The sequence below is a fragment of the Pocillopora damicornis genome, chromosome 2 (assembly GCF_964200805.1).
Source record: "Pocillopora damicornis chromosome 2, jaPocDami1.2, whole genome shotgun sequence".
Lineage (NCBI taxonomy): Eukaryota > Metazoa > Cnidaria > Anthozoa > Scleractinia > Pocilloporidae > Pocillopora > Pocillopora damicornis.
Window position 1 is genome coordinate 9,128,016 of NC_142671.1, and position 14,908 is coordinate 9,142,923.

At 39.4% G+C, this 14,908-nt stretch overlaps 4 protein-coding genes and 1 long non-coding RNA gene across 5 annotated transcripts; 4 read left to right on the plus strand and 1 right to left on the minus strand.

The window, feature by feature from the left end:
• Positions 1 to 704: 704 nt before the first annotated feature.
• Positions 705 to 2,474, minus strand: LOC149049798 (uncharacterized). The gene is made up of 3 exons (XR_016183485.1): positions 1,871 to 2,474; positions 1,658 to 1,699; positions 705 to 1,384 (listed from the first exon to the last, which is right to left on the minus strand). It is a non-coding gene; the product is annotated as an uncharacterized LOC149049798 (long non-coding RNA).
• Positions 2,475 to 5,711: 3,237 nt separating this feature from the next.
• LOC149049799 (uncharacterized) lies at positions 5,712 to 9,071 on the plus strand. The gene has a single exon (XM_089191577.1). It carries the CDS (start codon positions 5,712 to 5,714, stop codon positions 9,069 to 9,071), a length of 3,360 nt encoding a protein of 1,119 aa, XP_089047703.1.
• A 381-nt stretch (positions 9,072 to 9,452) lies between these two features.
• On the plus strand, positions 9,453 to 10,175 carry LOC149049800 (uncharacterized). Its single transcript, XM_089191580.1, has one exon. It carries the CDS (start codon positions 9,453 to 9,455, stop codon positions 10,173 to 10,175), a length of 723 nt encoding a protein of 240 aa, XP_089047706.1.
• Positions 10,176 to 10,182: 7 nt separating this feature from the next.
• Positions 10,183 to 10,977, plus strand: LOC149049801 (uncharacterized). The gene has a single exon (XM_089191587.1). It carries the CDS (start codon positions 10,183 to 10,185, stop codon positions 10,975 to 10,977), a length of 795 nt encoding a protein of 264 aa, XP_089047713.1.
• A 363-nt stretch (positions 10,978 to 11,340) lies between these two features.
• On the plus strand, positions 11,341 to 13,444 carry LOC149049802 (G protein-coupled receptor GRL101-like). Its single transcript, XM_089191590.1, has 3 exons — positions 11,341 to 11,503; positions 11,916 to 12,921; positions 13,439 to 13,444. Exons 1-3 carry the CDS (start codon positions 11,409 to 11,411, stop codon positions 13,442 to 13,444), a joined length of 1,107 nt encoding a protein of 368 aa, XP_089047716.1. The 5' UTR covers positions 11,341 to 11,408.
• Positions 13,445 to 14,908: the final 1,464 nt, after the last annotated feature.

A 14,908-nucleotide genomic window follows, 5' to 3' on the forward strand; every position in this document is an offset into this window, starting at 1 on the left:
CAGTGGATGTGAGAATACATGCACTCATATTACTACTCTAGATATTATCAAAATATAAACTATCAGCAAGTACTACCGCAGGCATTTGCCAAGTCATTGAAAATAGAGGAAACAGTGACAAGAGTCTGCCTGTGCCCAATTTCAAGCAATGCTTGCTCTAAAAAAAGTCAAAATTGCCTTTGACCGATTGTAAGAAAATATAAATAAGCCAAGTAACCCAATGAGAGCATCAAGAATCTTTTCTTATGAGAAGTGACAAATTACACTTCCCTCTGTTACTATATTCAGGTGATTGATGTATTGAAGATCTCCAACAATTAAAATTTGTGCTGGACATAATCTCTGATTGCTGAATCAACATCAGCTACTCTATGCAATAAAAACAAGTTTTACAACCACATTAAAATCAAGCCAAAGTGCAATAAGCGCCTGTAGCCAGAAAAAAAGAATATATATATATATATACACACTTAAGTTAAAGAATTAAAGAGGATGCATCAATTCTCTGTGACTGAGTTTTGTGCCTAAGTGCTTGTCAGACAGAAAAGTTCTGTCTGACAAGTGCTTAGGTGCGAAATTTTGAGTCACAGAGAATTGATGTGTCCTCTTTAATTCTTTAACTTATGTATAGTTAGCTCTACTACCACAGCATTGAGCACTTTATGCCAAGGTAGACTCTACCCCCACATTTACATATATTTATATATACATATTGTTTTTCTAAAACTATAAGCTAAAACACCAGAAATGGAAGTGGAAGTTTAGCTCAATGTGTGTAATTTGTCTCCCATTCAAGACTTGAAAAACTAATGTATGACTCCCAAAATATCTGAAAAAAATCAGCTATTCTATGTCCAATATTTATCTAATGGTTTGACAACAGGAATATTTTAAAAAATTGCAAAATCAAAAAAACTAAACAAAAAGGCAAAATTAATACAACCCCAAAGTACTTGAACCTTTGTATCTGGACTTCATTGGCAAATGGGCTCAGAAATTTTAGCTGTTCATCTTAGTACCAAAGTAGCAGTTTTTTGGACTTGTACCTCCAAAATGGTCACAACTTCATTAAATGCATGTGATGACAAACACACAAGAACAAAGGTCATGAACTTAAAAGGTGAGAGTGATTATTTTGCAACTTTTTATTTTAAGGCAAGAGATTCAGCACCACAAAATTGTCTCTCTTCACTGCAAGCAGAAGAGGTGAAGCAATAGATTTTTAGACCATACCAATCCATTCAGTTTCCAAGTCAACTTAGTCTAATATCCTGCTAACCATACAAGGATACTCTGCAATAATTTTTTTTTGCAATCCACTGTTGCTCAGAGTACTGCTGATGAGATATCCCTTCTGGGTATCCAACTCTACTGAGGCAGAGAACTGTACAAAAAAACAAACAAATGAGCAAATTAATTTGTCGGAGAACAGTAAATTTTTGCAACTACAAAGTTGCAAAATATTTGTAAGCAAACTGTGCATAAGAAGTAAAAACACAATAATGGTGATCATCAATGATGTATTTTCACCAAACTGTATATGTACTTATCAAGAAAAGAAATCATACATCTATGCACTTCAGTTTTAGTTCAGTATTCATGAATAAATAAGGATTGCTTGTAGACTTAAAAAACAAAACAAAGAAAAGTTTCTTACCCTCGATGGTAGTTGGAATTTCGAAAGCCATTCAGGAGGAACCTGTAGGTAAATATTTGTTTTCAAAAAAATTAAACTGTCTGATAACATCCTATCAATTCACTAATTTTTTAATTTACCAGATTTAAAAATTGGGTTTACTTTGTTTTATGTATGGTGCAAGTAAATACATATCTAATATATTTCAATAAAAATAAAGCAAATCTCGATCGCCATTTTTGTAGGTGCAATCCCCGAGATTTGTCATCTTTAACTGACCAACTGGCACCTTGTGTGTTTTCCTTTAGGATATAATCGAAAGAAAGTAGTCGATAATGTACTCTTCACCATCCTGCTAAGTTTAATATACAAGAACTTACTTAGACAGTGCTCAGTTCTGTCGCCTCGTCCATAAAACAGAGATCCTTGAGCGATTTATAATATTGATTTACCCATTTCTTTCGGTGCCAATGTCACCTCTAAATTTTCATAATCGCTGATGTTTTCTGAATCATCAATCGACGTTTGAACCGTCTTACTCGAAGGACTTGATTCTGCACGCTGAAAGAGTGATAGCCAAAAAATCAGCTTAAGTGGATGCAAACAAAGACATAGACATAAAAATATCAGTTCATCTTTTCAAGAAAAAGATTAAGAATTCAGAGTGATAGATCCTAAAATCAGAGAATCTTGAAATAAGTTAAATCCATCTTGTGCAAATGCAGTATTCGAACTGTAACCGTCTCTATCTCTCGGCGCCAAAATTTGATCACGTGACTTTAGTTGCGAAACCGCTGAGACTCAACAAGACTCGGGAGAAGAGGCGAACCATTCATGCGTCAAATTCTCTGGTGAAGAACTCGTGTCATCTCTAGGTTCAGCGTTCATTGCAATCAATTTCTTGAGCTTTAGACGCTCTTGTATAATAGGGATGTAGTGCCTTGGTACGTCTGCATCTTGGGCGATCGCAAGGAGATCTTGGCCACCGCAACCGTCTTTTTCTGCAAGATAAGATACGAACAAAGATCAATGGAGCGGTCAAGTTTGTGAATGTAAAGTTGCAGTAAAATACGTTGTTAAGAAATTTCTTTTGCCTACCTTTCCTTTCTTAAGTCTCATTCCATGCGACTGTAGCCAAGAAACAGCCTCTTCAGTGACGAATTCGCTGCTATAATTCATTATTGTTTCCGACGCACGTGGTCTAGGTTCGACTAATGCCATCACAGCCAGCTCACGCTCACGTCTCGAGAAAAAGCCAACGATTAATTCGTTGTGTGACTCGGTGTTCAGTTACGAGAGGAACCGTTGAAAATTTGAACACTTTATAAGGAATAGTATAGGGAACGAAATATGGTCGAAAAACGAAAATTATTTTCATATTTTCTTTTTTTTTCAAAAATTGCACCTCGTTGGGGCCAAATTGGTCAATCCTACTTGGCTCTTGGAAGGGCCAAATTGAGAAAAAGTTCCAAAGTAGAATTCACAAGGGCCAATTCAGATTTTGGAGGGGTCGAAATGGTACTTGTCACGCCCGTTTTGGCTCAAATAGTCCAAAACGAACCTTGATGGGCCAAACTGGCCCTCGAGAAATTGGGGCCAATTTGGCTTTTGGGGTCAATTTGGCTCTTTTCATTTTACAGTGTAACTATTATACAAGGTAGAACAAGGTAGAACAGCAGATCAAAGGGACAGTAAATTCAAGTTTCATAAAAAAATGGTTTATCAGGAAAAGGGTTCTTTAGGAAAAATAAACTGAATTAAGAAGTTTTTCAACTGTCAGCGGACTCTCAGTATTTACGTACGGTCAATGGCTCTTAACGTAATTTAAGTTTCAGTATATTGTGATCATAGTTGTACCTCGATACATGGCCCGTATGGATACCAGCCTTCGAGCAAAAAGGGCTATCCTGTCTAAATAAAGTTTTACTCCACTTACTTCTGAGCTCCAAATGTGTTGCTATAAGCTGAATTTATGATGCTACTAAAGCATTGTGGTTTTAGACTAAGATCAGTTGGATTTCGTGCATGAGACCACACGAAGAAAGCCGGGTTTTTGACATTGCTTCAAAACAGAAAATATAGAGCGTTGTTTGCGTTTTTGACAATCGTTCCGATCAAATCACAGGTATATCTTCAACAACAAACTTAGCAGCCTTCATGCAGGAATATTCAAGACCTTGAAGTCCTTGGAATCTTTGTGAGTGTTTGTGTTTTTTTTTCTAACAGTAAAAATCACTTGGTAAAGATTTCGGTAATGCACGCTTTCATTTGAAAATAAATTGACCTATTTGCAATTTACTATGTAAGGGCTCCTTTCAATTTTGATATTTATTTATATGATTACTGAGTTGACTGGGACGGTTTGTTCCACCTAAGAGTTGCCTGGGTTAAACATTTGAAAAAAACTATATGCTATTTTGTTCCGTGTCTGAGCAACAATTATCTTGAATAGGCCTGGAAAACATTTGTAGAAAATACTTTTTAGTTCACCAAGCTGCCACAGTGATCGACAGATACTTCTAGTATAACTTTTACGCTGTTTCTTTTTCCTAAAGTTATCATAGACATTTTGAATATTAATAAAAAAAATTAGTAATCAGTTTACAAATTACTACGTCTTCGTCACTGTCGTCGTCGCCCTGGGCGCTAATCTGAATCATAACGTTAGCTTCTATAAGCTCAAAAAGTATGTTACGATTGAGGAAAACTAATTGCTTCAAAGCCGGACACAAAATCCCCCAAAAATCAGAAGGTGTGAAAAAAGGGAACAAGGGTGTAGTGCTTTTTTTGGGACTTCGGGACTTCAGGCGTCCTATGTAAAACATGGTATGCACGTACCGAGTGGCTAGTTCAGAGGTGAAAAGCAAGAATTTTTTACCTCCGAGCAGCCGATGAAATAACATATCGTGCGTCAAGGGTATACTTCCGACCATTTTTCGGTATATCGAAAGTGATAAACTAATTTTTTCAAAAGCAGTTTTCCCTAAAAAGTATTTCTGATTGAAAGATTTACAAGAGTACTTGTCTGTCGTGCATTCAAAAATAGACATCGATGATTTCTGACTCATAACTACCACAATAGCCCATATTCCTAAAACTATTCGGAATTGTTTTACTTACGGATATTTGATCCCGATTTTCAAGGGAAGACCCCTGAGAGCAAGGCTGTGAATGTGCGTCATATGTAAATTTGATATGCAATTTTATATTGAGTGGTTTAAGTCATTGGAGACCGTTTTTAGAGCGGATCTCTGATTTTGGTATCTATAACCTTTTTTGGATTTTCGGTAAATGAATTTCATATTTAAGAGATATCAGAAGGAAAGCGGAGGCTGTTTCAAACAATTCCTGAATGTGCGAAATTTTATCCTTCAAATATATTAAAATGTATGTGACACCGTTTGCACATTATGATGTCTACTGGCATGAAAAAGAATAGTTAAAGAGCCTATGTCACGGGTACGAATAAATAGCGCTATATTATGGAGAGGTCAATCTCAGCAACGAAGGAACAAAGCGGATATTATATGTTAGGCACGTGAACGCAAGCACTTCATCCATGCCCGAGTAATAATCGCGTAAATGGCACCACTATGGGTGTGTATCGTTTAATATGTTATCTACTGCGCTAGCTAATTAAGGCCACAATTTTCAATTAATTATTACTAATCGCATAACGTGATGACGTCATAAACGGAATTCACTGTATTACGACTTGCTAGTCAGAAGAACTGTGAGACACCACTGGATTTTGAACGCGACTACTCCAAGCGATGATTCAATAAAGGAGCTGTTTAAAACCGTGGACTGAGTTAATCTTCGACTGGCAAAATATTCAAAATCCAGTGGTGTCTCACAGTTCTTCTGACTAGCAAGTCGTAATACAGTGAATTCCGTTTATGACGTCATCACGTTATGCGATTAGTATTAATTAATTGAAAATTGTGGCCTTAATTAGCTAGCGCAGTAGATAACATATTAAGCAATACACTCCCCCATCTGAAATGAGGTATAGTAAGTAAAATATTCAAAATCCACGGTGGTCTGCTACAAAGCGACAACTGGATAAGCGAAGATGGAAAACGCAGCTGAAATCGAGAAGGCTAAAGGCAAGCGTACAACAGCTAAAGGAAGATTCACAAGAAAGAGTAACTTCCTCACCAAGTCGATAGACAACAACCAAGTCGTAGAAATAGTTGAAACAAACTATGCGAAACTCGCGGAAGCGTACGATGAACTCGAAGGCAAACATGAAGTCTACATCGAGCTATTGCCAGACGATCAGTCTGAAGAAGCAGAAGTGTGGATGACGGAAGTCCAAGAGAAGTTTAATGAGGCGACCAATCGCAAAATCAAATATGTGGAACAAATCACTGTGAAAGAAAGATCAACACGTGCGTACGCGGAGCGTCAAGAATACATTGATAAAGCACGCACAAGACAGAAAACAGCGCGCGCAGTTTTCGAAGCTTCATACAAAAGTATCTCGCACGCTCTGCAATCTAAAGAAATTCCCAATTTTGCATTGAGAGATTTACAAACGCAAATTGAAGAAGAATTTTTGGAATGCAAACGATCAAACGCAGAACTGCTACAATTATTAACTCAAGACTCAGCAGAAGCTGAAATAAATTGGATCGCTACAATCCAAACCTGTTATCATGAAATAAAGGAGAAAATAGCGCTAAGCTACGCTAATGTGGAAGAAGCTAAAGAAACAAAGCAGGAGTCTACTGCCTCAGCTTCCTTTCTACAACTAGAAAAGGTACGAATGCCTCACTTTGACGGAGAACTGCGCGAGTATCCGCAATTTAAAAGAGATTTCCAGAAGCAAGTTATGACTCAAATCCGAAAAGGTGACGCAGCGTACGTCCTACGCACCTGTCTTAAGGGGGAGCCAGCGAGATTGGTGAACTGCGTAGACGACGACATAGACGAGATGTGGCATCGTTTAGACGACAAATATGGAGATCCAGCCAAAGTTGCCGATGTCATCATTGACGAAATAAAGCGATTTAGAATGCTCAGAGAAGGAGAAGATAAACGCTTTATAGAATTTGTAACCCTCAAAGAGGATGGTTATCGTAACCTAAAAGGACTCGGCTTGGAAACAGAGATCACGACCACAAGTTCAGTCAGCGTCATTGAGAAAGCACTCCCGTCAGATATCAAACGGAAATGGTCCGAACGGGTAAGCTCTCGTGACAGTCTTGTTGATAAAAGCAACAAATTTCCAAGTCTTCTCGACTTTCTACAGAGTCAAAGGGATGCCATTGAATACGAAAGTGCTACACTCTGTGCAGGAAGCAGCAACCAATATCACAAGGGCGCAGCACATTACTCGGAGGGAATCACAGTTGGAAAAGACGAAAGTACCAAAGAACCTAGGCCTAAGTGTCTGATTCACGAGCATGGTAAGCACTGGACGTCAAATTGCCGACTTTATCAAGCTAAGACAGTTGACGAAAAAAGGGATTTTCTCAAAGAAAAGCAAGCATGCTGGGCTTGTCTTAAGCCTGGTCACAGGCAGCGGACTTGTAGGATAAAAAGAGATTGCGGCGTGAATGGCTGCACGAGGAAACATCACCCATCAATTCACGAAAACGATGAAAGTACACCCCAGCAAGCTTCTGCCTCCGCCAATGTATGCAGCGACTCCAACGTCGATACATGTCTTCTCCAAGTACAGAGAGTAAAAACCAGGAAGGGGACAGCTAATGTAATGTGGGACAACGCAGCCTCACTTTGCTTCATAACCAACGCCAAAGCGAAACAAGAGAAACTCACTGGAGTCAAAGTGAATCTTTCAATAGTGAAGATAGGAGGGCAGAACGAGGAAATCGAAACAATGAAATACAAGCTACCACTTTTGGACAAGCGAGGTCAAGCCGTGGAATTCGAAGTATATGGGATCAACAAAATCACCTCTGATATCGAGCGTGTAAACGTAGAGAGCATCGCCCACCTATTTAGAAACGTTTCAAAGGATGAAATAGCGCGACCCGCTGGTCCAGTTGTTGTGTTGATCGGTTATGAATACGCCGCCTTTCACCCGGAAAGGGAACAGAATAATGGGCATCTTGTACTACTGAAAAATCGTTTTGGAAGACGCGTTGGAGGAACTCACCCACTGCCTAAAGAAACGTGCATGACCCATAATCTTGGAAACGCGAGAGTAAACTTTGTAGGCAAAGTCAATGTCGAAGATTTTTACACTATCGAGGCACTTGGTGTACAGTGCAAACCGAAGTGCGGGGGATGCAAGTGCGGAAAATGCTCCTTGGGCGCCAAAGATTATACCATACAGGAAGAAAGGGAACTGGAGTTAATTGAGCGGAATTTAAGTTTTAACAGTGAAGACAACTCATGGACCGCTGAATACCCCTGGATAAAAGACCCCCATAAGCTTCCTAACAACCGCAAAGTAGCGATGGCGAAATTAGCTGCTACCGAACGACGACTCAGAAAGAACGCAGATCACGCGAAAGTGTATGACGAACAGATAAAGGACATGGTGGCAAGAAATGTTGCAAGAAAGCTATCCGAGGAAGAATTAACAAACTACACAGGCCCTACGCATTACATTGCTCATCACGAAGTACTCAAACCAGAATCGAAATCTACTCCAGTCCGTATAGTTTTCAACAGCAGTGCGAACTATATGGGGCACGTATTAAACGAGTATTGGGCGAAGGGTCCTGACTTGCTCAATAACTTGTTAGGAGTCTTGATACGCTTTAGAGAGAACAGAGTTGCTTTCATGGGAGACATTAGGAAAATGTACCACACAGTGAAAACTTCGGAGTTAGACCAACATACTCACCGATTTCTTTGGCGCGACATGGATAGTACGAGAGAACCAGACACCTATATAATACAGCGAGTGTCATTTGGAGATAAACTTTCCGGCACGATCGCCACTGTAGCATTGAGAAAAACGGCAGAGATGATGCGCAAGAATTATCCGGAAGCAGCAGACATAATTCAAACCAACACTTACATGGACGATATCATCGAAAGCAAAGATAACATTGCACTGGCCCGTGACCTTAGCCAAGACATAGAGAAAGCTATTATTAAAGGAGGATTTCAAGTTAAAGAGTGGATATTCTCAGGAGATATTAACAAGCAAGAAGAAACGATCATGGTACAGACACCGCATACGTCGACCGAAAAGATACTTGGGATCAAATGGAATCCATGTGAAGATCAGCTATGTTTTGAAGTCAAGATCAAGTTCTCACCAAAAGGAAAGAGACATGCTTTACAAACAAATAACGTAACCACAGATTTTCCCCCTCAACAACTCACGAAGAGGATGATTCTCTCACAGATCAATAGTGTCTATGATCCTCTCGGACTAGCTGGACCGTTCACTGTAAGAGCGAAGATTCTAATGCGGCACTTATGGGGAAGTGAACAGAAGCTTGACTGAGATGATCCCATTCCTGAAGAGAATAGAGAGAACTGGATAACCTTCTTCAAAGATTTGAAAGACATGGATCAAGTACGATTCATGAAATGCGTGAAGCCGTCGGATGCAGTTTGAGAACCTATTCTTATTATATTTAGTGATGCATCTCAAGACGCCTACGCTGCATGCGCGTATGTACGCTGGGAACGGAAAAATGGTCAATTTGAAAGTAACTTGATCATCTCTAAGAATCGCCTAGCTCCAATCAAAAAAATATCTATCGATCGTATCGAACTAAGTGGTGCAGTATTGAACAAACGTCTCAAGACCTTCATTGAGAAAGAATGCAGATACCAATTTCAAAAAATCTATCACATTGTTGACTCACAAATAGTACATGCTATGATACAGAAAAATTCCTACGGTTTTAACACGTTCGCTGCCACAAGAATTGGAGAAATACAAGAAGGAACAAGCCACACAGATTGGTACTGGATAGAGAGCGAACACAACATCGCTGATTGTCTCACGAGAGGGAAGAAGCCTAGCGATATCGGGCTCGAAAGCGCATGGCAGAAAGGACCCGAATTCCTACGACAACCAGAAGATGATTGGCCAATAACTCGCAATTATTTAGAATCACAACTACCAGAACGAGTCAAGACGGCACTGGCTATAAAAATCCAAGGATTTCAGGATACCCTTGCAGGAAGGATTGATATCACCAAGTACTCAAATTATAACAAGCTCTTAAGGGTGACGGCAAGAGTTCTGAAACTCTATGACAGAAACAAAACATCTCTGAAAAACGCAACACGTGATCTCACACCACATGATTTGGAAAGGGCTGAATTATTTTGGATACGTGAAGCTCAACAAGACATGGGGAAGGATATCGAGAACGGGAAGTACAAAAGATTATGTCCTAAGATGCGAGAAGATGGTATATATGTGATTAGAGGACGAAGCGAGTTATGGATGGAGATGAGAAAAGGGCATCATGGGATATTAACTACAGCCAGCAAAGTGCGTACCAGGTACTGGATCCCGAAAGTGTTGAAACTTGTGCAATCAATCAAGTCCAAATGCGTCGTTTGTAGAAAACTTGATAAAAAAAGTCAGTGAACAAGTAATGGGCAACCTTCCAACTGAAAGGCTGAAACCAGCCCCTCCATGGAGCAGTACAGGCATCGATTTGTTTGGACCTTACAAGATTCGCGATGAAGTAAAGAAAAGAACAACATCTAAGGCGTATGGAGTGATATTCAACTGTCTAGGGACAAGAGCAGTTTACTTGGATATAGCAGCAGACTATAGTACAGACAAATTCCTAATGGTCTTCAGACGATTCGTGTCACTACATGGTTACCCATCTAAGCTATTCTCAGATAACGGTACCCAACTCGTCGCAGCAAATAAAGAGCTTTCTAATATGACCAAGACTTGGGATTGGAACAAACTAAAAGGTTTTGGCATAACTGAGGGATTTGAGTGGATCTTTACATCCGCAGACGCACCCTGGCAGAACGGAGTCACAGAAGCTCTCATAAGATCTGTAAAACGAGCTATTAACGCTTCTATTGGCGATAGTACCTTAACATTCTCAGAGTTACAAACAGTACTTTACGAGGTCGCCAACTTGCTGAATGAAAGACCAATAGGAAGGCACCCTGCGTCACCTGATGACGGTGCATATCTTTGCCCAAACGATCTTTTGCTTGGTAGAGCAACGGCACGAATACCAAGTGGCATGATCTTTGACGAGCGAGCGAGTAATAGAAAACGGTTTTCGTTCGTACAAACGATAATATCTTCTTTCTGGAAGAAGTGGACGCAAAATTACTTTCCCAGTTTGCTGATACGTCAAAAATGGCATACATCCCACCGTAACTTAAAAACTGGAGATATCTTAAGATATGCAGGATAAGATCCTGCACCAAATTCTCCAAACTAACAATAGAATGACTGAATGGATGGCAGAATGATTAATGTGATCTTGGGAATGAAAGAGTTAACGACTAAACTGCTTTAATTCTAGCGAATTTGATCCTACTGCAGTTAATGTGTCGCTGGTACAATGGTACAGTAAAAAAACTTAACTGGCTTATTTTTGAGAAAAGATTACAGGTATTTATTGCTAGCACAGAGCGAGAGGCACCTTTAAAGAAATCGGGATCGCCAGTTTACACAAACCTCATGGTTTGTTCCGAGATCGATTTAGACTGGAATCCGGAGACGTTGGGCTATAAAAAAGGATGAATCTTCACGGTGTTTAAACATAATTTAAACACGCAACAAGGGGGCACACGTTTTGACATCACGGTGTAGTTTCAATTTCTTATCCATACCTATTTATCGATGGTAGCCTTTTTTATTTTTAGGAATATGCAAAATAACGAAATGTCTGAGCTTCCTAACGGGTTTTTCGATGGAATGAAGGACATCATGAAAGTGTAAGTTTTTTTTAAGGGTCAGTGAAACGTACAATATTATATTATATTATGTTTCAAGTTTCCTGCAATACCGACTCCGCAAATATTTAGCTGGTTTAGGTCAGTTTAACCTACTGAAAACTTGTAGCTATACAGAGATTGTTGTTGAAGTTACAATCTTTTGCAATTATATGGTTTCCTTTTTCCTTTTTTGAGGCCCCATATAATCGCAGCCTACCTCACTTAGCTTCAAAATCAGCGGAAAGTTTGGTGCCTCAAAGACCATTCGATTCACTATCCCCAGATTGAGCCAAAAGCAACCTGGAAAATAAATTATACCCCATATTTTGATCATGACCTTTCAGTGTGAGTGACAACATATCTTTTGCGTTTTTATCCTCACTGTATTTGCCCTCTACATTATGGATTATAGGATAGTGGACACCAGTCTTATGTGTTGTCATCTGACAAAAGAAGACGCCCAATGCACCGCTTTATACGACGACAGCTTCGCCAGTTGCGAGAGCATGTTCCGCGACTCAGCTCCACGTAAAAGTATTTGGGCAATCGGAATCCTTTCTTTGCTTGGTGCTGTGTTCGTAATTGTGTGGCGTCTAATCTTTAAAGAGAGAAACGTAGTCCAGCTTATCATGTTAATGCACTTAGCAGTTGGGGATTGCTTGATGGGCGTTTACTTGGTCACCTTAGGTGCCAAAGACCTGTTATGGTCGGGAAGTTACTATCTGCATGACTTCCAGTGGCGATCCGGTTTGTCGTGTCAGGTTACAGGTGCGATCTCAGTGCTGTCCAGTGAGGTGTCTGTAATGGTACTGGCGCTCATCTCTGCTGACAGGCTGAAGAACATCGTTTTCCCATACCATGGCAGAGGGCTGACTCGCAGGAAGGCACACATTCTGTGCGCGATTATTTGGGTCCTTAGTTTTGTCATCGCATTCCTTCCCCTCAGTGACATTGGCTACTTTTATGACGCCCTAGGGCGCCCTGCCTACTACGGACGTTCCGTTGTGTGCCTCCCACTGCAACTGTCCAACAGGTTTCCAGCTGGTTGGGAGTTCTCCATCGCTATCTTTGTCGGGTTAAACTTCCTCCTATTCCTGTTCATGACGGTGGCCTATGTCGCAATTTTCCTTAAAAGTTATCGCTCCAGCCGTCAGCTTGCAAGGGAAGGAACCCGACGAGAGGTGCAGGCAAGAAAGAAGAACGCAAGTTCCAGAAGGGAGAAAGCATTGGCCAAAAGAGTCTTCTTTATCATTCTCACAGATTGCGCCTGTTGGATGCCGATAATAGTCATGGGCATCAGGTCTTTGGTTGAAAAAGATTACAGTCCCCGAGGAGATCTTCCTGCCTGGATCGCCGTGTTTGTACTGCCAATTAACTCAGCCTTGAATCCAATTATCTACACCCTATCAACCCCTCAGGTATGTCAGGGACGTAAATTAGTAAAGTGCAATGACGTATTACTCCACCGTGTTTATGCGTTAATTGCGTATTCTCGCGGAATGCTTAAAAGTGGTAATGAAAGATATACTTCGTAGGCTTCCTAGGAAAAAACCTTATCGTGGAATTATCGTCAAGTGGAAGAATTTTTTCATAAAAGAAAGAAGTAGGTAGCGTATCAAATGTTGCGATTGCAAATGAACACGGCTGTGACATTGAATTTCAAAATGATTTGTTTCACACAAAAATTTCCCGCTCCTTGAAAAATATTATTACAAATATCTGCACATGAAATTTCTAAAAGCTACTTGAACAGTTTCTCATAGTCCATGTTGAGGCATATGGAAAATATCAGAATTCGATAAATGGCCATGCAACTTAACAGGCTTATTCTAGCAATCGGCTCTCCTTGTGTTTAAATTGTATGATAAGCTTTATCACTGTTTATGAAAGTTACATTTGTAAACTCTCTATCATATTCTATCTTAATTTATACAGATTTAATGAAATATTCACTTTTCATTCCCCTAATAGGTGCAGGGCATATTGCGACCTAAACTGCGAATTTTGATGAACCATGTGCGCAGTTTTTTCTCTTGCTGTAAAAAACAACAAGATCATCAAAGTAAGGTTTACCATTTTCTTTAGTCACTGTTAAGTCACTACATAGGTGGGAGGTATCATATTTTTGTGATAAGAAAGAAAAGCTCATATCAGTTTGCCTGAAAATAATATGGCTCAGTGCAATTAATGGAATTAGAAACTTGATTACATCCATTTTGAAATCACTGGTGGTCCTTGTAATTTGATTAGCTCTGATTGGTGCACCATTTCTTCCTTTAAATCGCATCATTTTCCCGGCCAATGAGGAGGCTACGCTGAAAACAAAACAACCAATCAGATTTCAAGGCTTGTATAAAGTAACCAATCTAATTGCAGGAAAATGAAAGACGAAGAGTATCATGTGGCAAATTTTGCAATCTTTGTTTCCAAAACTCTTGTTTTTTAAAATGGATGTAATAAAGTGGTAATTGAACCTTGTGCCGTGCAATTTTGGTCTGAAATCATACTTGTGATTTCAAATCGAACTCGCGCCATGCGCTTGGTTGATTTTGAAATCACACGTATGATTTCAGCCCAAATTGTACTCCACTCAGTTCAATTGCCATTATTTTTCACATTATCGCATCAATGGAAAAGCTCAGTAAATATAATAAGAACTTATCCAAGGTCACTTTTAGAGTATTCACAGCATGTTAGATTATATGAGCATACATATATATATAAGTTCACACGTATACATGTATAAATATGAATATTTATTGTACATGTATGTTGATTGGTCACGGTAGATCAGGAACAGGGAGACGATGGAATGCTTGAAATGGTGGAAATGGTGCAACTTGGACAAGCAGATCCAGAGCAAGGTAACTTCTGTTAAATTGATCTTTGGCATTTATCCAGACAAACCAAAAAGAATAATCTATGAATACAAGATACATTAGTTAGGAAGCTGATTTATGTCAAAATAATGGATGAAGGACCAAAAAGAAAACTTTTTATTCTTTAATTTTCTTTATAGCTTTATTTATCTATTCAATATACCTTTGGTGGTCGTGTAGTAAGAATGGATGCAACATTAACAAAACTTGTTTTGCACAGGTTGTATCGCTATTTAAAATAAGAGACCTCACTTTAAACATACTTGACATTAACAGTATACTTTATTAGTATTGGTACGAAACGACCGAGCTAAGTACTAAACAACTCAACTGACTGGATACGAATCGACCGGGTATGAAACGACCGTGAGTCGGTACGAAACCACTGGTAACCAACTCAAATAAGGTGGTAACACCTTTATCTGTTTTTTCCTTAACGATATTGGAAGAACTTGAAGAAGAACTCCCATTAATGAGTTGCAAAAGCAATAAAGAAATATAAACAACTGATTCATTTTCTGTTAGG

What these genes read in the sequence shown, in the direction of transcription:
- LOC149049799 (XM_089191577.1), top strand. Translation starts at nt 5,712, where the DNA reads ATGGAAAACGCAGCTGAAATCGAGAAGGCTAAAGGCAAGCGTACAACA.
- LOC149049800 (XM_089191580.1), top strand. Translation starts at nt 9,453, where the DNA reads ATGATACAGAAAAATTCCTACGGTTTTAACACGTTCGCTGCCACAAGA.
- LOC149049801 (XM_089191587.1), top strand. Translation starts at nt 10,183, where the DNA reads ATGGGCAACCTTCCAACTGAAAGGCTGAAACCAGCCCCTCCATGGAGC.
- LOC149049802 (XM_089191590.1), top strand. Translation starts at nt 11,409, where the DNA reads ATGGTAGCCTTTTTTATTTTTAGGAATATGCAAAATAACGAAATGTCT. An exon ending in ATGAAGGACATCATGAAAGT is followed by an intron (nt 11,504 to 11,915) that starts GTAAGTTTTTTT and finishes TATGGATTATAG; the next exon opens with GATAGTGGACACCAGTCTTA.